The sequence below is a fragment of the Giraffa tippelskirchi genome, chromosome 6 (genome assembly GCF_054371585.1).
Source record: "Giraffa tippelskirchi isolate mGirTip1 chromosome 6, T2T-mGirTip1v1.2.pri, whole genome shotgun sequence".
Taxonomy (NCBI): domain Eukaryota; kingdom Metazoa; phylum Chordata; class Mammalia; order Artiodactyla; family Giraffidae; genus Giraffa; species Giraffa tippelskirchi.
Window position 1 is genome coordinate 95,591,235 of NC_137280.1, and position 22,422 is coordinate 95,613,656.

The window sequence follows — 22,422 nt, forward strand, 5'->3', positions numbered from 1 at the left end:
AATACTAGGGACAGTGTAAGTGCTCATTAACTTTGTGCCTCATGTGAAGGGGATTAATCTTTTTAAGGGTCTCTTATTCTCTTTTGAGAATAAGAATAGAATTAACGTTTGTTGAGCACTCACCATTTATCCATTCTGGAGGCTTTACAAATGTAAACATTCTAATCCTCAAAAATGACCTCCCTGGGACTTTCCTGGTGGTCTAATGGTTAAGACTCCAACATCCACTGGAGGGGATGTGGTTTCCATCCCTGGTCAGGGAAATAAGATCCCACATGCCCTGCAGTGCAGCCAAAAAAAATAAATTAAAAAAAAATTGACCCCCCCCCACCCTGGGTAAAAGATTCTGTTACTGGTCCCATTTTGCAGATGGGGAAAACTGAGGCTGTGACCCCAAAGCCACACCGATTGTAAATGGGGAGATTGCAATGCTGTAGTCAGATTTCTGAGGGAGGAAATGAAGACCAGCCCAGGAAGGGTGTATGTGGGTCAAATGTGCAGGCCGCCTCTGGCCCAACAGCATGATTTGAACACTGACTTAGCATGGCCTTCCATCAGCCACCCCAAAGGGCAGGCCTGGTGTGAGTCATCCAGGCTATCATGCACCATTTGCTATTTTAGTAGCTGACTCAGATTTTGTCGAGGATCTGCTCCTGGATTGGCCTCCCCCCAGTGAAGTGAAATCTTGAAAGATTAGATTCTTGGTTGGGGTGGGGTCAAGGGAACAGATGGTTTCCTTTTTTTTCTCTTCTTTTTGACCCTGCAGCACGTCTTACAGGATCTTAGTTCCCTGACCAATGACCGAACCTGGACCACCCCAGTGAAAGTGCTGAGTCCCAATCACTGGGCCACCAGGGAAGTCCCAAACAGAAAGTTTCTGATGACTGAGGCTAGGATCTGCCACAATTCATCGGACACTTGCCATTTTTTCAGTTGACCAATATTTATTGAGCTCCTGCTGTGTGCCAGAGTTGTCCCAGATATTGGGGTGCAGTAGGGGCAAAGACAGATGTGAACTGTCCCCTACTCTATTTTCAATTGCAGGCAGAGGTGGAGGGGAGGGAGCAGTGAATGAGTCATCAAATGAGGAAGCGAAGTAGTTTCAGAAAGTGAGGAGACTTCAGAGGAAATAAACAGGGCACCCTAATGGCAGTGCCTCAGGAGGAAGAACTTTGGCCAGGAAGGGCTTCTCTGAGGAGGCTGCATTACAGCCAATATCGAGAGGAAGAAAAGGAGCTGGTCATCATGGGAAGAACTTGGAAAGGAAGGTGATCTTCTGGGCAGAAGAAACAGGCTGTGCAAAGACCCTGGGGCAGGACCACACATACTGTTGGGTGAACAGCAAAGGCAGACAGAGTAAGTGAGGGAGAGAGAGGGAGGAGGTCGGGGAGAGAGGGGACAGGCAGGTTGTGCAGGGCTTTGTGGGCTGCAGGAGGACTTAGGTTTTTGCTCTCAGGGAGTTGCGAGCCCTGGAGGGCTATGGACAAAAGAGGGACGTTGTCTGACTCAGGTGCTCACACGCGCCCTCTGATGGCTGCTGCAGGGAGGGCAGACTGGGGAGCGAGGCAGAGCTGTGAGTCCAGGCCAGTGAGCCTGGGGGCTAGACCCCGGTGGAGGCAGAAGAGGGAGGAGAAGTGGGCACATTCAGAACGTGAGCTTTTATTTCATCCCTGAAATGTTGGGAGTCACAAGTCACAGCCCTTTTCTGGGCCACATCTTTCTCACCTGTGCCATGGACCTGACAAGCTTCAGTCTGGAACTCTGGTAGGTACGTCACTGCATCAACAGTAATGATCATCTTTTAAATATATTAAAGCTTTCAATATATATATTGAAAGCCCTGAGCTGAGGACTTCACATAATGGATGGCACCCCAGGTGGCTCAGTGGTATAGAATCTGCCTGCCAATGCAGGAGACATGAGTTTGATCTCTGGGTCAGGAAGATCCCCTAGAGGAGAAAATGGCAACCTTCTCCAGTATTCTTACCTGGAAAATTCCATGGACAGAGGAACTTGGCAGGCTAGGTCCACGGGGTGGCAAAGAATTGGACACGACTGAGTGATCAAGCTTGCATGCCTGGACTCACTTCATTCTCTCAATGACCCTGGGAGCTAGAAACAGTGTTCCCAGTTTACAGATGAGGAAACTGAGGTCAGGAGGGGTGGTGTCATTTATCTAAGATCACACAGCTCACAAGCAGTCTTTTGGGGCAGTATAAGGAGCCAGGTGTCTCTCTACTGGATTTTAGCAGCTTGTGAATTTATGGCCTTGATTTTTAAAAATTCTTTGAAATATTCCTGTTCACTTCATCACTTGCTAATTTCTGGCTTCTCCACTACAGCCTGCCCACCCTGAGGGAGCTTGGGGCTGATCTGTCTTGGTCACTGCAGCATTTTCAGAACCCAGCACAGACCATAGCACACAATAACTGTTCAGTAAAGTGAATCCTTTTGACAGACAGTTCAGTTCAGTTCAGTTCAGTCGCTCAGTCATGTCTGACTCTTTGCAACCTCATGAACCACAGCACGCCAGGCCTCCCTGTCCATCACCAACTCCCGGAGTCCACCCAAACCCATGTCCATTGAGTCAGTGATGCCATCCAACCATCTCATCCCCTGTCGTCCCCTTCTCCTCCTGACCTACTGTGGGCAGACCATGCTGAGTGCTGTGGTCACAGGCCTGGTCCCTGCCCCCATGGAGCTTACTGGGCAGTAAGTGGAGAGGATGTGGATTCTTCCATCCAGCCAACCAACGTTTATTGAGCTCCTACAATGTGCAGACCCTTGGACATAGGGATGACTGAGTGGTCACCCCCTTAGATGACCTTCGATACCTCTGTTCTGTCCTTCCAGGGGTCATGGAGCAGTTTCAGAGATAGAGTTACAGGGTGGTCAGGACTGTGATAAAGTGTAGGGAGCTCAAAGGGGATCCTTGACCAGCCTGGGGGAGTTAAGAGAACCTTCTGGAAGGAGGAAGTCAGCTGACACCAGAGGCTTATTTCAGAATGAACCATTGGTGGGCAAAAGTGTCCTTGAGGGTGGGCACAGCACTGGCAAAGGCCTGGAGGGGAGACCCTGTAGGGAAGGTCAACTTCACAGGAGGCCACAATTCCTGCTGCCCCAGCGCCCCCTGGTGGCCACCTCCAGCTCAGAGACCAGCCTACCTCACATGGCTCCATGGGCCTGGGGTGTTTCCTAGAGACAGCTGGTGCTTCCTCTAGGCCAAACAATCTTGAAGGAAAAACAGAGGAGGGGCTTCCCTGGTGGTCCAGTAGTTAAGGATCTGCCTTGCAATGCAAGAGACACTGGTTTGATCCCTGGTCCGGGAAGATTCCATATGCTGTACAGCCACAACTGCTACCAGCCACAACTACTGAGCCCAAGTGCTCTAGAGCCTGTGCTGGGAAATGAGAGAAGTCACTGCAATCAGAAACCTGAGCGCTGCAGCTAGAGAGTAGGCCCTGCTAGCCATAACTAGAAAAAGCTCTTTTGCAGGAACGAAGACCCAGCGCAGCCACCCCCCCGCAAAAAAAGGGGGAAGTTTTTTTAATTTTCTTCCCTTTTTAAAAATCTGAAGCTTGAATTTTTTTCCTAGGAGAATTATGTTATTTTTTAATGTACACTTCAGTGGGTTTTGGTATAATCAATATATTGTGAAGTCATCACCAGTTCCAGAATGTTCTCATCACTCCTTAAAGAAGCCACATCCCCAGTAGCAGTCACTTGGCAGCCCCCTCCTCAGCCCCTGGCAACCATGAATCTGCTTTTTGTCTCTGGACGTTTCATATCAATGGTATCACACAGTATATGGTCTTTGGCGTCTGACTTCTTTTGCTCAGCAGAGCACGAACGTGCATTCTTAAGCCACCCCTATTAACAGGAGCACGGACTAACACTGTTTGTATGTTCTCATTCTTTTTCATGGCTGCATAGTATTCTTCCCCTCAAAGCCTCTTCATAACTAGTATGAGAAACACTCTTGGAAGCCACATTGCTAGAGCAGTGGGGTGCCTAGGGGTTGATCAGGTAATCCATTGCAGGGTGGAACAAAAATATGAGAAATCATACTTTTAATTTTTATTTTCTGGTTGCACCATCCCTACCCAGTGGTGGCCATGGAGTTTCCAGGCTCTCGCCTCAGGTGAGATAATGAACAAACACATGCCTGGGCAGAGTTGTCCGCCAGGGTGCTGGTATGGAGGTCTTCAGATGGCCTGTGATGAGGCAACCAGTGTCTTGTTTCTTCTGGAAGCATCTGCTTCCTGCTCAGGTCTGGCACTGCCCTGGGCCTTTGCCAGAGGTCGTGATGCTGGTTACCCTGACCCATAACCGGGCCAGACAGGCCTTCGCTCAGGAAAATGAAAGTTTAGTGGAGTTAGAAGGAGGAAGTTTCTGGAGGCTTCGTGGCCACCTCCTCCCCCACTCCTCTGCCCATACAAATAGAGGGCTTTCTAGAAAGGGGGCTCAGCCCTGAGAGGGGCCAGGGTGGGGTCTTTCCTGAAGTGCTTGCTCCAGAATCAGCCCTCCTTCCTCCCAAGGCTGCAGAAACTGCCCTGGTCTAGGACATTAGTACTGAGTTGTTCAGTCCAGGGATCACTTCTCTGTCCTCCTCCCCTTGTCTGAAGTGTCTACATGCCTGTTGGCCTCCAAGACCTCCATCCTCACATGGCTTCAGGGCCCATATTCTCTCACCCCTTCACGCCCCACGCCATCCCCGTCCCCCCGCTCTCCTGGACCCCCTGGGGTCTCTCCCCTCCTCCGTGGCCTCATCTATACACTCAGCCCCGTTTCCAGCTCAGACCTCCCCTGAGCTCCAGGCTCCAGACACCTCGACGTCTCTAGGCGCTGGGGGTTCATGAGGGGGTCTCACATTCAGCATGGCCACACTGTGTCTGACCATCCTCCCTAACCTGTTCCCCCCACGTCTCTTCTTTGTGGATGGGAGCTCTGTCCTGGGAGTTGCTCAGCTAGAAGAGGGCAGGCACCCTCGACTGACCTGTCAGCCAAGGTTTCTGCTTCTGCTTTCAAAAAACTGTCCAGAGCCCACCCACTTCTCTCCCCCTTCTGCTCCCATTTGGACCAGCGCAGTCACTTGCCTCCTGGTCCCTAGACTCCCAGGCTCATTGCCACAGTCTGTCCTCCCTGCAGCATCCACAAGAGGGCAGGCCCTGCTCCTCCTCTGCCCTTGGCCCTCCAGGGTCTCACCTCCCTGGGGGTAAACATCCAAGTCCTACCCACACGACCTGTGCATTTCCTCCGTGCCCTCCACTCCTCCCTCTCTCCCCCTCGCCCACTTGACTCCAGCCATACAGACTTCCTTGCAGTTCCTCTAACACACTAGGCACAGTCCTGCCCCTGGGCCTTTGCATGTGCTCTGCTCACTGCCCAGGGTTCTTCCTTCACACTCTGCCATAGCTCCTTCTCACCTTCTCCAGATCTTTGCTCAAATGTCACTCTCCCAATAGAGGCTTCTGTGAAGTCCCCTTATTTAAAATTCATCTTCAGTGGCACCCACCAACCCCCCTGACTCTGCCTTCTTTTTCCATAACTCTCAGCACTTTGGGACAAATATAAGTTACCTAGTCATCACACACATTGTTACTGGTCTTCTTTTTGAGGACACAATGTTTGTCTGACTTCACTGTACCTGGCACACAGTAGGCACTCAATAAGCGAACAAACATACCTTGTATCCTGTTTCACTTTATTGCCCTCCACAAATATTGCATTTTTTAAAAACAAAGTGAAGGTCTGTGGCAACTCTGTGGCAAGCAAGTCTATCAGCACCATTTTCCCAACAGCCCCTGCTCCCTTTGTGTCTCTGTGTCACGTTTTGGCAATTCACACAAACTTTCGACTTTTTCATCATGACCATATTTGTCATGATGAGCTGTGATCAGTGCTCTTTGATTATTGTAATTGTTTGGGAATGCCATATAAGACTGTGCACTTAATAAACGTATATGTGTTTTTTAAAAATATTTTTTGATGTGGATCATTTTTAAAGTCTTTATTGAATTTATTACAATATCACTTCTGTCTTATGTTTTATTTTTTAGACTGCCTGACCAGGGATCAAACCTCCAGTCCCTGAATTGGAAGGCAAAGTCTTAACCACTGGACCGCCAGGGAAGTCCCCACTGTGTGTGTGTTCTGATTGCCCCACCCACTAGCTGTTTCCCCCTCTCTCCCCCTCTTCTTGGGCCTCCTTATCCCCTGAGACACAAGAATATTGAAATTAGGTCAGTTAACAGCCCCACAATGGCATCTACATGTTCTAGGGAAAGGAAAAATCACACATCTCTGTAAATCAGGAGCTAGAAATGATGAAGCTTCATAAGGAAGGCATGTCAAAGAGGCCAACTGCTGGGCCTCTTGCTACATAAAATTAGCCAGGTTGTGAATGCAAAGAAAGGAAAAGGCTTTGAAGGACATCAAGTGCTACTCCAGTGAATGCATGAATGATAAACAGAATGAAATAGCCTCACTGCTGATAGGCAGAAAGTTTTTGTGGTCGGGATTGGAGATCAAACCAGCCACAGCATTCATTCCCTTAAGCCAAAGCCTCATTCAGACCCCAGCCCTAGCCCTCTTCAGTTCTGTGACAGCTGAGAGAGGTGAAGAGACTACAGGAGAAAAGTGTGAGGCCCACAGAAGTGGGTTCATGGGGTTGAAGGAAAGAGGCCATCTTCATAACAAAACAGCGCAAGGGGAAGTAGTGAGTGCTGGCATAGTATATGTGGCAAGTCCTCCAGAAAGTCTGGCTCAGATCATTCAGGAAGGCGGCTATGCTAAATGAGAGAACTACTGCACACTTTTATTTTTATTTATTTATGTTCATTTTTGGCTGTGCTGGGTCTTCATTGTGGTGAGCAGGGATTACTCTCCGTTGCAGTACGCAGGCTTCTCATGGCGGTGGCTTCTCTTGTTGCAGAGCATGGGCCCTAGGGCACTCGGGCTTCAGTAATTGCAGCTGGTGGGCTCAGCAGTTACAGATCCCAGGCTCTAGAGCACAAGTTCAATAGTTGTGGTGCACGGGCTTAGTTGCTTCTGAGGCATCTGTGGGATCTTCCAGAACCAGGGATAGAACTTGTGTCTCCATTGGCAGGCAGATTGTTCACCACTGGACCACCAGGGAAGTCCTGCACATTAAACAGAATACAGTCTTACTGTGAATATAACTTATATACACTGGGAACTGGAGAAGGGAATGGCAACCCATGCCAGTATTCTTGCCTGGGAAATCCCATGGACAGAGCAGCCTGGTGGGCTACAGTCCACGGGGTTGCAGAGTCGGACACAACTGAACGACTGAGCGCGTGCGTGTGCGCGCGCGCACACACACACACACACACACACACACACACACAGGGAAACCTCAAAATTTGTGTGACTTGGTTTATTATGATATTCACTTTATTGCCATGGTCTGGACCCAAATTTACAGTGCCTCTGAGGTCTGCCTGAATTTGAATTATTGCTTAAGTCTGTTTTTATCTTTAAAACAATCTTTTTCTGGTTTACAGCAAGGTGATTCAGTTATACAGATGTATATATTTTCATATATTTTCTGTTATGGTTTAATACAGAATACTGAATATAGTTCCCTGTGCTATACAGTAGATCTTTGTTGTTTATCTATTTTATATATAGTAGTTTGTACCTGCTAATCCCAAACTCCCAATTCATTCCTCCCCACCCCCTTTCCCCTTTGGTAACCATAAATTTGTTTTCTATGTCTGTGTGTCTCTTTCTGTTTTGTAGATAAGTTCACTTATATTTTAGAATCCATATAGAAATGATATGATGTTTATCTTTGATTTAGTTCACTTGATAGGATCATCTCTAGGTCCATCCATGTTGTTGCAAATGGCATTATTTCATTCTTTTTTATGGCTGAGTAGTGTCCCATTGTATATATGTACTGCTTCTTCTTTATCCATTTATCTATTGATGGCTACTCAGATTGCTTCTATGTTATGGCTATTGTAAATAGTGCTGCTATGAACATACGGGTGCATATATCTTTTCAAATTAGAGTGTTCTTCATATATATGCCCACTAGTGGAGTTTCAGGTTGTTCTATTTTTACTTTTTTTAAGGAACCTCCATACTGTTCTCCATAGTGGCTGCACCAATTGTACATCCCCACCAAAGGTATAAGAGGGTTCTCTTTTCTCCACATCCTCTCCAGCATTTGGAGAGCATTTTTAATGATGGCCATTCTGACCAGTGTGAGGTGGTACCTTATTTTAGTTGTGATTTTCATTTCTCTTATAATCAATGATATTGAGCATCTTTTTATGTGCCTATTGTCCATCTGTATGTATGTTTTCCTTAGAGAAATGTCTATTTAGGTCTTCTGCCCATTTTTAGATTGGGTTGTTTGTTTTTGTTATTGAGTTGTATAACTGTATGTTTTGGAAATTAAGCCCTTGTCAGTTGCATCATTTGAAAATATTTTCTCATAGTCTTAGGTTGTCTTCTTTTCCTTTTGTTTATGGTTTCCCTTGCTGTGCAAAACAGACTCTTGATACTATGTTCCCTTCTTGCCTGCCAGTGAGTGTTCCATTCATTCATTTACTGAACAGTGTGTATTGGCACCTAAGGTATGCCAGGGACTATTTCAGACACACTGTTGATTAAAGCAGACCCTGTTTCTGCTCACACATCTGTAGGGGAGACAGATATTAGACTAAGTGGTTACAACCAAGATGGTCCTGGGTGTGATGGGACATGGTGGAGGGGGAAACAGGGATAAGAGTGGCTGTGGGAGGCTTCCTGGAGGGGCTCATTCCAGGGAGAAAGGGTGCTCTAGGTAAGGGGCACAGCCCACCATAAGGCCCTGTGGTGGGAAGGAGCATGGGGCTTGGGAAGGGTAGGGCAGAGCCAGTGTGGTCCAACCTGGTACAGAACTGTGTCCAGTGGTGGGGGTGCGGAGGGGAGAACAGGATGCTTCCTTTATTTGTGGGGATCCAGAGTCACTGACTCAATGGACATGAGTTTGAGCAAATTCTAGGAGGTAGGGAAGAACAGGGAACCCTGGCACGCTGCAGTCCATGGGGTCGCAAAGAGTCCAACAGGACTTAGTGACTAACAACAGAAGATGCTGCGATGAGCATCACTGACACTAGGGGGCACCCTTGAACAACAGCTCCTGCCTCTGTTTTCTTGGGGCTGGGAAAGGGCTTCTTCCTAAGAGAAACCCAGGTAGGGAGGGAGTCAGAACCCCTAGAGAGTGCCAACTTCCAGGCCATGCCAAAGGCCACTCTCCCTGTTAACAACTTCTGTAAATAAGATCAGCAGCTGTATAAATATACCCACTCACTGGATGTTTGGAAATTGTTCAATCTAATGCTGCTGGGGACCAGAGGCCAGAGAGGGCAGACACTTGCCTTAGGTCACACAGCAAGACTTACCCTGCCTTGCCTACACAGTGTCTCCTCCCAACCCCAAATGCCCCTGGGTGGGGATCTTTTATTTTTAACCTGGTCAGTGGACACACCGCCTTTTTATAGCCCTGGAAGGCGCCCAGGGTTTCCAATTTCCAAAGGAAGGTTTTTTTAAAAATGGTCCTCTTCCTGTGAAAAGGAACGGCCTGACCTCTCAGAGGGCCCTAATCCCATCTCTTATTTTTCCCCAAGGCTCCCTGGGGTCCCCCAGACCCCTCAGCGGGTGCTGTACACGCTCCCATCCCTGGTGGTTCTTAGAGGCCCCTTCTGTCATTCTGGGCCATCATGCCCTCTGAAAGCCTCTCGGGATTCTCAGACTTTGTTCACCTGTCTACTGTCCTCAGCATTGCTGCTGGCCATCTGCCCTCTTACTTAATTTCTATTCCTTGAGTCGTTTAATATTTTTCTTTAAACAGATTTAAAAAGCAACTTTTTTTTTTCTTCCTGGAATTAGATAGGGGTGATGGTGGCATCCTTAAGATTATACTAAAGCCACTAACTGTACACTTAAAATGGTAAAACTTGGGACTTCGCTGTAGGTCCAGCGGTTAAGCTTCCACACTTCCAATGCAGGGGAGGCGGGATTGATCCTTGGTGGGGAAACTAAGATCCCACATGCCTCGCAGTGCAGCCAAAAATAAATTTTTAAAAAATATATATTAAAAAAAAGCAAAAAAAAAAAAAACCAAAAAAACCCCCAAAACCCTTAAAAGAGTCATCTAAAGACTTAAGACTTTTTAAATAAATAAATAAAATGGTAAGGTTTTATCTCAGAAAAAGAGTGTAAAAAAATATGAACTCGTCTTTATTTTGAACTTTTCAGTATTAACATCTATGAATTCACATATTGGAAATACAGGGCCTAGCCATGCTCTGTTCCCCAAAACACATTCAAATAAATGTATAACTACTTAAATTTTTTTACAGGTCATCTGTTTATTGTTATGTATAAATGAGTGTGCAGGCAGTAGGTACCTATAACTATGATAGCTTCACTGAGCACTTACTGTGTGCCAGGGTTTCTTGGATAAACTCATTTAATTCTTCATGTACACTCCAGTATTGTTGCCTGGAAAATTACACGGGCAGAAGAGACTGGTGGGCTACAATCCATAGTGTTGCAAAGAGTTGGACACAACTGGGTGACTGAACCCACTGCACTGCAATGCTGGTAGGCAGCTGCTACCACCAACCCCATTTTGCAGATGAGGAAACTGAGGCTCAGGGAAAGGAAGTGCCATTCCCAAGGTAATATGGCCTGTGTCCTAAAGCACCACACCACACTGCCCAGTGAACATGTTCATTCTGAGTGCGGAAACTGGACTATATCAGAGGATTGATTGCAAGGTGGTAACCCCAGGGCAGAATCTAGAATCCCATCCCACCAGCCCATCTCTTTCATTCAATATTTTTTGATGTGGGCCACTTTTTAAAGTCTTTATTTGTTACAATATTGCTTCTGCTTTATGTTTTGTGGTTTTGACCTCAAGGCATATGAGATCTTAGCTCCCTGACCAGGGATTGAACCCACATCCCCTGCATTAGAAGCATGGTCTTAACCACTGGACCACCAGGGAAGCTTCTGTGTTTCATTCCATTTTATTAAACTTTCTAAAGAACCAGCTTTGCTTTCATTGGTTTTTACTCTATCATTTGCCCATTTCTATTTTGTTGATTGCCACTCTTTATTTTTTGGATTTAGTTGGCACTGAATTTTCTAGCTTTGTAAGGTGAGATTTTAGATCAGGCATTGGCATGCTTTATCTATAAAGGGCTAAACATTTTGTTAATATTAATTATTAATTTATTAATATTAAGTAAATATTTTAGGCTTTAGGGGCCAGATGGGTCTCTGGCATAACTTCTCAATTCTGCCACTGCAGCATGAGAGTGGCCACAGGGAAGGCGTGAGCACAGGAATGTGGCTGTGCCAATAACACCTGATTTGTGAAAATGAGGCTGGATTTGGCCCATGGGCCATAGTTTGCAGATTCTATTTTTCTTGTCTTCTATTGCAAGCACTTAAAGCTACACACTGCCCACTAAGCACTGCTTTAGCTGCACTGCACACATTAGCATACGTTGTGCTGTATGAGGAGTCTAGCAGGCTATAGTCCATGGGGTTGCAAGAGTCAGACACAACTGAGCAACTCAACAACAACAAAATGCTCAAAGAATTCTCTAGTTTTCTTGGTGATTTCTTCTTTAACTGAAGCTGGGTCACAGCTGCCGACCCACCAGCTCACTCACATGCCTTCCCAGGGGCTAAAAGCCTTTTATTAGTCAACACATATTGACTGAACTCCCACTACCTGCCAGGAATTTTCCTAGGTACTGACTAAACAGTGGTGAACAAGGCAGCTACAGTGGAGCTCCCATTAGGCCCTGGAGTCACCCTGAATCAGCACCTCTGCTCCTTTGTCCCTGGCCCATTAAAAAGGTCCACCATCCATCCACTTATTGGTTGTGGCCAACAAACTCAGGAGTCACCTCAGACTCTTCTCCTTCCCCAAACCAATTCATCGAGTCCTGCCAGCTCTCCTCCGAAGAAGATCTGAAGTATGTTCATTTCTCTCCACCCCACCGCCTCCCTCCAATCCGCCTCCCTCCAATCCGTTCTTCCAGCTGCAGCCAGTGATCTCAAGGCTTAAATCAGGCCATGTCTCTCCTTGGTGTGAAATTCTGCTTCGGTTCCCCACAGCCCTGAGGGTAACTACTACCCTGTTCTTTAGGGCCTTAAGGCCCTACACCATCTGCCTGTGTCCACCAGCTCCTCTTGCACACCCCGTTTTTTTGACCATATTGCACAGCTTGTGGGATCTTAGTTCCCCAATAATTGATTTGATCCGCATCCCTTGCAGTGGAAGCTCAGAGTATTAAACACTGGACCACCAAGGAAGTCCAATCTCCTCACTCTGATCCAGCCACAGAGCTCCTCGTTCTTTTTTTGAATGAACCGTGTGAGCTCATTTATTCATTCAACAAATGCTTAATGAACTACTGAGTTAGGCCCTCTTCTAGGTGCTATGGATGCAGCATGGGATGAACTTGAGTAGTTGACATTCTAAGGAAGGGACATGATGAATAAACAAGGAAACAAAGAAAAAGGTGACAGGGTTAATGTTTTAAGGATTAAGAGGCAAGTACACAGGAGGATGGGGTAGAGGTTGTCTGGGGCCACATTATTAATGATGATCTGGGACGGCTTCACGGAGGAGGTGACATTCGATCAAGAACATTGCTTGACAGGCTTTTAATAGAAGACATCAGGACTCAGGTCAGGGGGAGATGGCTGCACTGGAGGATCTCAAATGTCCTGTTCACTGGGGAGGGTCACCGTCTCTTTTGCAACCTACTAGAAACAGATGCTAAGGCCAGAGGGAACACTCCCTCCCCCTGATCCACCCCCCCCCCCGCCCCCAGGATGGATGGTGCTGCCCGCATCTGGGCTGGGTCTTGCTTAACACTTGTTGTGGCAACCACTGGGTGGATCCCCCCCACCCCCGCCTTTACCCAGTCTTAACTGAATCTCCCGAAGGACTCCACACCCCCCAACCTTTCTGCAGGGACACGGGGTCAGCACCCTGCAGTGCCAGCCGAGTGCTACCGTCCTGGGGGCTGGCCCGTCATCTCCTTTTGGGCCTGTGATGTGAGCCCCTGAGCTGTGCTATCTTTAACCTCAGGCTGGGACGCTCTGCTCCCTGTAAACACTGCTCAGATGACAGTCCTGGAATCCCGTGGGGGCAGCGGGTTCTGTGTGTGGCACAGCCATCAGGGGCTGCTCCCCAGTTGTTAGAGGGAGACTGGAATCTCCAGAGGCAAGAGTCGTTGGTTCTTTCACTCACCAGAGGGGTCACTCAGTGGGGACCAGCACAGACACTCCCAGGGTTCCGTAAGATCTGAGGTAGGCATTAACTAAACAGACGAGTCAGTGAGCAGAACTTCAGGCTGACTCCCGTTGTGTGGATGCCAGAAGTGGGGTAGGGGTGACACTGAGAGGGGCAGAGGCTCCCCCTAGTGGGATGGGCTGCACACTTTCTGATGCCCTCAACCTTGGGTCTCAGCCTTACCCCCAGTGAGCTCAGGCAAACGCTCCTCCCTCTTGAGCCTTGGTCTGTTGCATCGACCAGCGAGGTGGGTCACCATCCTGGCTGTGTGACTTGGGGCAGACCACTTGGCCTCTCTAAGCTTGTCTCGTCACTGATAACTTGCACGTAATAATTGACCCGGGCTTCCCAAGTGGCTCAGTGGTAAAGAATCCACCTGCCAGTGCAGGAAATGCAGATTTGATCGCTGGATTTGGAAGATCCCCTGGAGAAGGAAATGGCAACCCACTCATATGTTCTTGAGCCTGGTGGGCTACAGTCCAGGGGATCGGAAAAGAGTTGGACATGACTTGGTGGCTAAACAATAATCGACTGTCAGCACGACCCATTCCTGGGCTGCTGTGACTTGTCCAGTCCCAGTGAACATCACAATGTTGGCTGTCACGTGGCCTTCTGCTGGCCGCCATGTCAGGACCTAGGAGAAACTGGGTCATTCCTAAGTTTTGAGCTGCTGGGTCAACCTGCACTGGAAATCTGCCTGAGCTTTACGATGGCTTTCTCTGGAGAGTCTCGGGCTTAAGTCACAATTCTCAGGTGTGAGCTTTTAAAGCAAGCATTTGGCCCACATGGGTTCCCCTCTTTGGTGAGTCCTGTCAACACACAGAATGGGGCCTACCATCCAGTTGGGGTTCAGTAAATGCAGCCAGCGCAGGTGTCTCCGGGGAGGCTGCTGAGAGCACCTGCTGACTCGAAACCCACTCCTCCAGGGTGACCACCATATATTCACATGGCTCCTGAGTGGGTGTGGACTGGTAAGGGTCGTTGAGTCCCCATGAAACCAGAAGTTGGAGAACCCTCCAACCCAATTCGCTACTGGAAGTGAGACGACCCCAAGGCACAGTCTCCCTATTGTCTCAGGAGGTGAGGATGTGGGGAGATGCCTGTCTCAGGTATGGCTGGGTCAATCCTCTCCTCTACAGGGGCTTGAACCCGGCCTGGTGCAAGGCAGGCCCTGGGGAAACAGTCAACGTCAGACCCCCAGGACAGTGCTGTGGGCGAGGAGTTGACCAACCATGCCAGTGCAGAGAAAATCAGAATTTAACAATATGGCAGGACAAAAGGAAAGGGTGGGACTTTCCTCCGGGAAACCCAAGTTCATGCACAGACGTCTTGGGCCAGAGGGTTCATAGGCTCCATCACAGTGTCTCAGGGAAGCAGGGCTGAGTTGGGGGCCTTCCTGTTCCCTTAGACCTTCCGGAAGGTCAGATCATGCCATGCTCTCCTCTGAGGCAACCCTCCTGCACAGCAGAGCTGACGACTAAGTCAGTGGTTTTATGTTTTTTCTGCAGCAACACATTTTTCTGGCTAACTCTGACACTAAGCCCCAGGACATAAACTGGGATGGGAGCTGTGCTCCCTTACCTGGGCCGTCCACACCTGGCAGACCCCTTCTCCCCCACCCACTCAGCACTCCCTCCCCACCCCCACCCCCCCAGTTGTCCATTTAACACAAGGTTGAACAACAGCACCGCATTTGCAGTTGACACTGCCTCCTCTCTTTATTCCCGGCTTTAGGAGGGACAGTGAGGGCGGTTCCCGCCTTGATGGAAGGCAAAACCTGGTCGTGGAAATAAAGAACGTCCTAACTAACACTGCAAATCCAAAGAGACCTGGTTCCCTCGGTGGGGGCGGGGCATCCGGGGACCCACTGTGCCTGCGGAAGGCTTCCATCAGTGTAGCTGCCCCGTGACAAGGCTGCGGGAGGGGCACCGGCTCCAGTCCCCTTCCGCTCTCCCAACAGGCCAAGAACACTCTCCTGCTGGCGGCCAGGGCCATGGAGGATGGGCCCTGAGAATCCCACTGGGGAGGGTTCTCTGGCAGAAGGACTAACAATTCCTCTTCCCAGGAGCCCCCAGTGATGGGAGGCCGAGATTTCCTTCCACCTTAATTGGCAACCCGTCTCGACACCCACTGTCTTATCTAGCTGACACAGTGGGTCAACAGTGTATCTGGCGTTGCCTCAGGGTCACCTGCATCCAGGTTTCCGAGCAGCTAAAAACCGGACACAGCCATTCAGGATGCTGGCCATGCACCTGTGCCCCCGGGCGTGACTTGTGACGTGGAAGCGGCCTGCGGTTTTAACTCATAAATTGTGAAAACCAAAGCCCAAACCAACCATGCTAGGTTTTGCTGGGCGAGAAGCAGCCTGGCCCCCCAAAAAAGGCTAAGAGTGAACTATCAGAAAGAAAAGTACTGTCACCTTCGCTCTGGGGACGGATACATGGGGCTGGCACCTCCCTTCCTGAACACAATAAAGCTCACCTCTGCCGGCCGGGGCCGCCTCAGGCACGACAAAACCCTCACTGCATGAAATGAACTTAGCGAGTCTGACAAGCCAAAAGTTTTAGAAAAAGAAAAAAAAAGTATATGGCAGCAAAACTTCAGGACTCCTGCATCACACCTGTAACCTGCCCACTTAGTAAATAAACAGAACACCAAACCACGAAAGCTATGCAAAGGGCAGGCCGCCCTTCCCACGGTGGAGACCCTTACCCACCGCAGGGTGGAGGGAACAGGTGCGAATGTGCTGGAAAAGGCAGGTCTCCCAGTTTCCCCTCGGAGCCCGCCGTCCTAACCCTGCACTGGGGGGGTCTAGGTCTATCCGGAGGCCGGACCCGACTCTCAGCTTCTTCCTGCGTTTCTAGGTGGGGGAGGAGGGCAATGGCTTCAACTCATCTGCCTCTGAGTCAGAAGGCAAGACCCTCCTTAACCCAGGCAAACGGGGCGTGTGGGAGGTTGAGCGTCTTCTCCTGGCCAAGGATGGGTGCACAGGCTCCTGCATAAAGTCCATTCTCCGAGCGCGTCACCCTGAAGGCTTCTAGCACCGACAGCTCGCTCACTCCTATCCCGGCTCCCTGCGGAGGGGAGGGGGCCATGGAGGCGGGAGAGCCCCTCCCCTTTGTCGCTCTCCCAGGTTGCTAGCCACCGGAAGTGCTCCCAGAGAGTGGGCGGGACCAGTGCGGGCCCCGCCCTCCTGGGGGTTCGCCTCTCTCACTGTGGTCAGTGCGGTCAATGCAGCTCGATGAAGGCCTCCAGCTCCTCAGGGATGAAGCCCTTGTAGGGGATCTTGTTCTTGTCCAGGGCGCGGGCCGCAAGGCACTGCAGGGTCACATAGTTGAAGGGCTGGATGGTGCTCTTGGCCAGCAGCTTCTCGTCCAGCAGCTCGTAGGCAGTCTTCTTGAAGGCGTTGGTGGCGTCCATGTGGGCCCCCGCCTCAATCAGGGCGTTCATGATGCCCGGGCAGTTGTTCTGCGCTGCGATGTGCAGTGGGGTGTTGTTGTCGAAATCCCGGCTGTCTGGGTCGGCCCCGCAGTCCAGCAGCACCTTGACCACCTGCAGGGAGGGAAACCTGCCCACTGGGTAGCGGCCCACGTTGGTGGTCTCCGCATCCACGGCCATGTGCAGAGGGGTGAAGCCATTCTTGCCGCGGGGGGCGCACTTGAGCAGCCGGTAGACCGTCTGGTGCTTCAGGTGCTCCTGGTCGGGCGTGCACTCCACCTTCTCCAGCAGGTAGAGCAGGTGGAGGATGATGGCCAGGGCCTTGGTGAACTGCGCTGAGTCCCCAGGCTCCTTGGGCAGCTGCAGGGCCCGCTCCACTTCCCGCACCCCTTTGCACAGCACCCCCATGAGGTCTGCGAAGCCGATGGGCGTGCCTAGGCTGCCCTTGGCCGAGCGGTCCTGGAGCACGTAGGAGAAGAGTTCGGCGAAGGACAGGAAACTGCTGGCCGTCATGGGGCTCAGAGGCTCCAGGTTGTTTTGCTGCATGTCCAGGGCGTACTTCCACAGGCGGATGCAGCGCTCAAAGTTGCCTGAGTCGGCGTACACCGCGCCCCGGTAGCGGATGTAGTAGGACGTGTCCGGGTGGGAAGGACCCAGGATGCGCTCTCGGATCAGCAGGGCCTGCATGCGCATCTCATCCGGGTCGGTGATGAGCGCCTCCAGTTCCTCGGTGGTGTTCACCTCCCTCGAGTAGTCATAGGCCAGGACCAGTTGCGGGGGCTCTGGTTTAGGCAGATACTCGCCCCCCTGGTGCCGCAGCTCCATGGCCCGCCTCCAGTGTTTCAGGGCCCCGAGCAGATCCCGCTTCTTATCCACGTAGGTGGCTCCCAGCAGCTCCAGGGCTTCCACGGCGGCTTCCCTGCTGGTGGGGCAGCAGCTCTCGTACGATTCACCGCTTGGGGGTTCCTCGGGGGACGAGCGGGCGCCCTGGGGCTGTGCCCTGGCCAGCCCGGGCTGTGCCTGCTCGTCCCCAGCAGGCTGCTCCTGGATGAGGTACTCCACGATGTTGGTGTGGCCCGTCACGCTGGCCGCCAGCAACGGTGTCATGCCGTAGCCATCACGCTCCATGCGGGCGTTGCAGCCGAGCAGCAGCTGCAGAATCTCCAGGCTGCCGGACTCGGCGCAGTCGTGCAGGGCTGTGTTGCCCTTGGCGCTGCGCCGGTTCACCTGGGCGCCCTGCTCCAGGAGGTAGCGGGCGATCTCGCGGTGGCCCTTGTAACAGGAGATCATGAGGCACGTGTGCCCGTGCCGGTTGGCCACCTCCAGGTCCGCCTGGTGCTCGCCCACCAAATAGCGCACTACTTCCAGGTGCCCGTCGAAGCAGGCGGCGCGCAGGGGCGTCGAGTTGGTACGCGTGGTGCGGTTCACTGAGGCCCCGCGGCGCAGCAGGCTCCGCACCACGTCCAAGTGGCCGGCGGCCGACGCGGCCCACAGCGGCGGCGCGCCCTCGATGATCTCGCCATCGAAGTGCACCGAGCCGCCCGCCTCCACACTCGCGCCGCACCGGTCCACCAGGTACTCGACTACGTCCAGGTGGCCGTAACGGGCGGCGATGAGCAGCGGCGTACCCCCGCTGGCCACCTCGCCCGTCAGTTCTTCCAGCTCCTCCCGGCTCCGGCCGCTGAGCAGCTTCTGAAGGAGCTGCAGCTTGCCGTCGCGGGCGGCATTGTACACGGCAGTGTGGAGGTCCATGATCCGGGCCTCCGCCAGGCCATGGGCCAGCCGCCGGGGAACGAGGGAACCGGGGGACGGCGGACTAGCGCCCCGAGGGCCAGGCGGCAACCTTCACCGTCTCCCCCACCGCCATCTTAGGTGCTTCTGGGGCGGAACAAAATGGCTGCTGCGGCCTGTTTCCGTTGGAGTATGGAAATGTGCAGGGAAGTGTAGTTCTCTGAGCGGGCACCCTCCATGGGACAGAAGAAGAAATGTAAGGTGGTGAAACTACAATTCCCAGAATGCTGCGGGCCAGCTGCGGCGAAATGGGAGCACGATGCATGGCGGGAATAGCAGTTCCAATCCCAGCCAATTGTGACGGAAACTATCTGCTCGAGGACTACGACTCCCGTCAACCAATGCTATCGCAATGGCTTGTGGGACCCAGGGAAATTTGGCTACGTACTTCCGGTGGCTGTCAGTGCCTGAGCCGACAAGAAACGCTGACGCCCCACAGAGGACTACATTCTATAAAAGGCAGGGCGAGCGACTTGGAGCCAACCAGAAGCGAAAACGAAGGCGAAGCCAGGCGAGTGGTCCAATTTGGGCTTCGAGAGGCTAAACCTCTCACTGGCAGGGGGCGCTCAGGAGAGGCAGGAAAGTGAGTCGGAGTGGGTACATTTGGAGAGCAGAAAGTACAGGTGGCCCTCAGGGTCCGTGTCCTGCGCGCTTGTTCATTTCTCATTCAATTTGTTCGTTCATTCACACGTTTATATATTTATTTACTTACTCATTAATACGCTATTAAAAATTTAGTTTTCCTTCACTCACCCCTCAGCATTCTCAATGTTGTTGTTTAGTCGCTCAATCGTGTCCAACTTTTTGCGACCCCATGGACTGCAGCACGCCAGCAGCTTCTCTGTCCTTCACCATCTCCTGGAGTTTGCTCAAACTCATGTGCGTTGACTCGGTGATAATTTGCAAGGCCCAGTGCAAATGGAAAATGTAGAGCTCCTTGTCCAAAGTTGATTAAAAATTTCCCAACAAAGACAGCAGGGCATTAAACAAAGCGTCAGGCCCTTCTGAGTGAGGGGTCCCAGATGACTGCTCACGTGGACACCCCTGTGAAGACTGAACCCCACACTCAAAGACAGACCCTTACCTCCAGCACTGTCCGACTTCCATTTTGCTGCTGCCTGCCCCAGGGTTATTGAGGATAATGGGAAAAATGAGGAGGTTGCCACGTCCAGGAATGTTCAAGAAATGCATGCTGTTCTCTACACCTCCCGACTTTGTGTGTGCTGTTCCCTCTGCTTGGAATACTGTTCCATACTTTCTTCACTTGGCTACCCCGTGGGCCTTCTTCAGGTCTTAGGTGAGACTTCAGGTCTTCCTGGATGATTCCTTGACCTAAGGCTTAGTGGGTGTCCTCCCTGGCACCATTGGCATTCTGATCCCTGAATCTTAGTGAAATACTATGTTTTGATCAATTCAAGGTGTTGTAATAAATACCACAGGCTGGGTAGCTGTATTAGTCAGGAATCTCCAGAGAAACTAGAGAAGGAAATGGCAACCCACTCCAGTATTCTTGCCTGGAGAATTCCATGGACAGAGCAGCTTGGTGGGCTGCACTCCACTGGTTGTAGAGAGTTGGACACGACTGAGTGACTTTCACGTTTCCAGAGAAACAGAACCCAATAGGCTACATATATATTATATCTATATTCATATCTATACACACACACACATTACATTACCAAACTCAGGATTTAGCTGCTGACTGCTCAAAAGCCAATAATCTAGTGGCAAGTGTCAGTAGAAAGGAAAGATGCTTTATTGAGAAAAGCCAGCAGTTTGGGAAGAAGGTTAACTTATGTCTAGAGCCCAACTCTGCAAATTCTGCTCAGCCATGACAATTTTTAAAGGGAAAAAGAGGGGAGTCTCAGTTCATCATTATTGTAGGAGCTAAGATTTTTCATCCTTTTTCCACTGTGTGCAGACCACTGACTTCTCCTGATCTTCCTTTTTCTTAATTAAAAAAAATTTAGTCTTTTTTTCCAAACCCTTTGGCCACACTGCCTGTGTCTGAGATCTTAGTTTCCAGACCGGGGATTGAACCAGCACCTCCTGCATTGGCAGTGTGGAGTCTTAACCACTGCACCACCAGGGAAGTCCCTCCTGATCTTTCTTTGGATACTGTCTTGCCTGCATGGTCCACCTGCAGATTTGCTATGGGGAAGCTGGGAGTAGAGAGCCAGTAATTCTTTAATCCTTCATTCTTAACACCTTTTAATCCAGGAAAGGAATCAACAGGTTAGGCAAGGGCATTGTATACGTTCTGTAAAGCAAAAGTCAGGAATGCTACCCAGTGATCTCATTTTTGTGATTAAGGTTTAAGGGGAACAGAAATAGATAAACAGGAAAGAGGCAAATGAGATGCTTACAAATCCCCACTTGTCAGACATCATTCCACTTCTGTGGGATCAGGGGCAGAGGTCCATCGCCTGTAACTTCTTTGTGCTGACATAAGAGTGCTGTGTTTTCAGAGAGGAGGATATTGACATGGGTCTGTAGCATATATTTGCCGACAGTTTTAGTTGCCTGCTTACGTATGTGGGCAGAGCAAGCTATAATTATTCTAATACCCATAAAGATATAGATTGTTATGAGCGATAGTGTTAATCTCATTCTTTCATTGGACACTGAGACTGTGCCTCTAGTGTCCAACTCTGTGACTGCCTGAGCCTGCTCTTTTGTGACTCAGGGAGGCCCAGGAGACTTCAGCTTTTCTACAGACAAGAGGCAGGGGACATAAAGGGGCTTTGTATTTGGGGAGGGCCCTGCAAGGCCCCTGGGAACTTTCCTTCTCCAGTTTCTCTGGAGAGTCCTGATTAATATAGCCCCTGAACTCGTGTGGCTATGGAGCCTGAGAAGTTCTGTGATCTTCCATCTGTAAGCTGGAGAACAAGCAAAGCTGATGGTGTAACTCAGACTGAGTCCGAAGCCCTGAAACCCAGGAGCTCTGATGTCTGAGGGCAGGAAATATGGATGTCCCAGCTCAAGAAGAAAGAGAATTAACCCTTCCTCCCCTTCCTTGTTCTATTCCTGCCCTCCTTGGATTGGATGAATCAAATGCTAACTAACCTCCTCCAGAAACACCCTCACAAACACACCCAGAAATAATGTTTTACCTGCTCCCTAGGCATCTCTTAGCCCAGTCAAGTTGACACGTACGGACTTCCCTGGTGGTCCAGTGGTTAACTTCCACTGCGGTGGGGCATGGGTTCAGTCCTGGCTGGGGAAGTTCTTAATGCTGTGTAGTGCTGCCAAACACACACACACACACACAATCGACACATACAATTAATCATCACAGTGGCTTAAACAACGAACATGTATTTCTTACAGTTTTGGAGGCTAGAAGTTGAAGGTTAGGATGCCAGCCTGATTAGGTTTCTGGTAAAGACTGTCTTCCTGGCTTGTAGACACCTTCTCACAGCGTCCTCATGTAGAGGAGAGAGAAAGAAAGAGAGCTCCAGTGCCTTTATCCCTTCCTAAGGGCATCAGGGACTTCTCTGGTGGTCCAGTGGCTAAGACTCTGCGCTCACTGTACAGGGGGCCCAGGTTTGATCCCTGCTCAGGGAACTAGATCCCACATGCAGCAACAAAGATCCTGCATGCCCCAACTAAGACCCAGTACAGCCAAATAAATTAAAAAAAAAAAAAAGAGCTAAGTGTTAAATTGTCAAGATTTTTGACAACCAGAGACCAGCCAGCATTGAACATTAAAACACAGAGATTTAACACTTAACAAATCATATAAAAACAAAAGTGAGAGTGAAAGTCGCTCAGTCATGTCCAATTCTTTGCAACCCCAGGCCAGAATACTGGAGTGGGTAGCCGTTTCCTTCTCCAGGGGATCTTCCCAGCCC

At 50.4% G+C, this 22,422-nt stretch overlaps 1 protein-coding gene across 2 annotated transcripts; it reads right to left on the reverse strand.

The window, feature by feature from the left end:
• Nucleotides 1–15,031: 15,031 nt before the first annotated feature.
• FEM1A (fem-1 homolog A) lies at nucleotides 15,032–22,214 on the reverse strand. Of its 2 annotated transcripts, XM_081499650.1 has the most exons (2): nucleotides 17,817–22,214; nucleotides 15,032–17,714 (listed from the first exon to the last, which is right to left on the reverse strand). In XM_081499650.1, exons 1-2 carry the CDS (start codon nucleotides 18,527–18,529, stop codon nucleotides 16,568–16,570), a joined length of 1,860 nt encoding a protein of 619 aa, XP_081355776.1. In that variant the 5' UTR covers nucleotides 18,530–22,214; the 3' UTR covers nucleotides 15,032–16,567. The 2 variants fall into 2 exon arrangements, with proteins under 2 accessions (XP_081355776.1, XP_081355775.1); XM_081499649.1 differs by having other exon boundaries at nucleotides 15,032–22,214.
• Nucleotides 22,215–22,422: the final 208 nt, after the last annotated feature.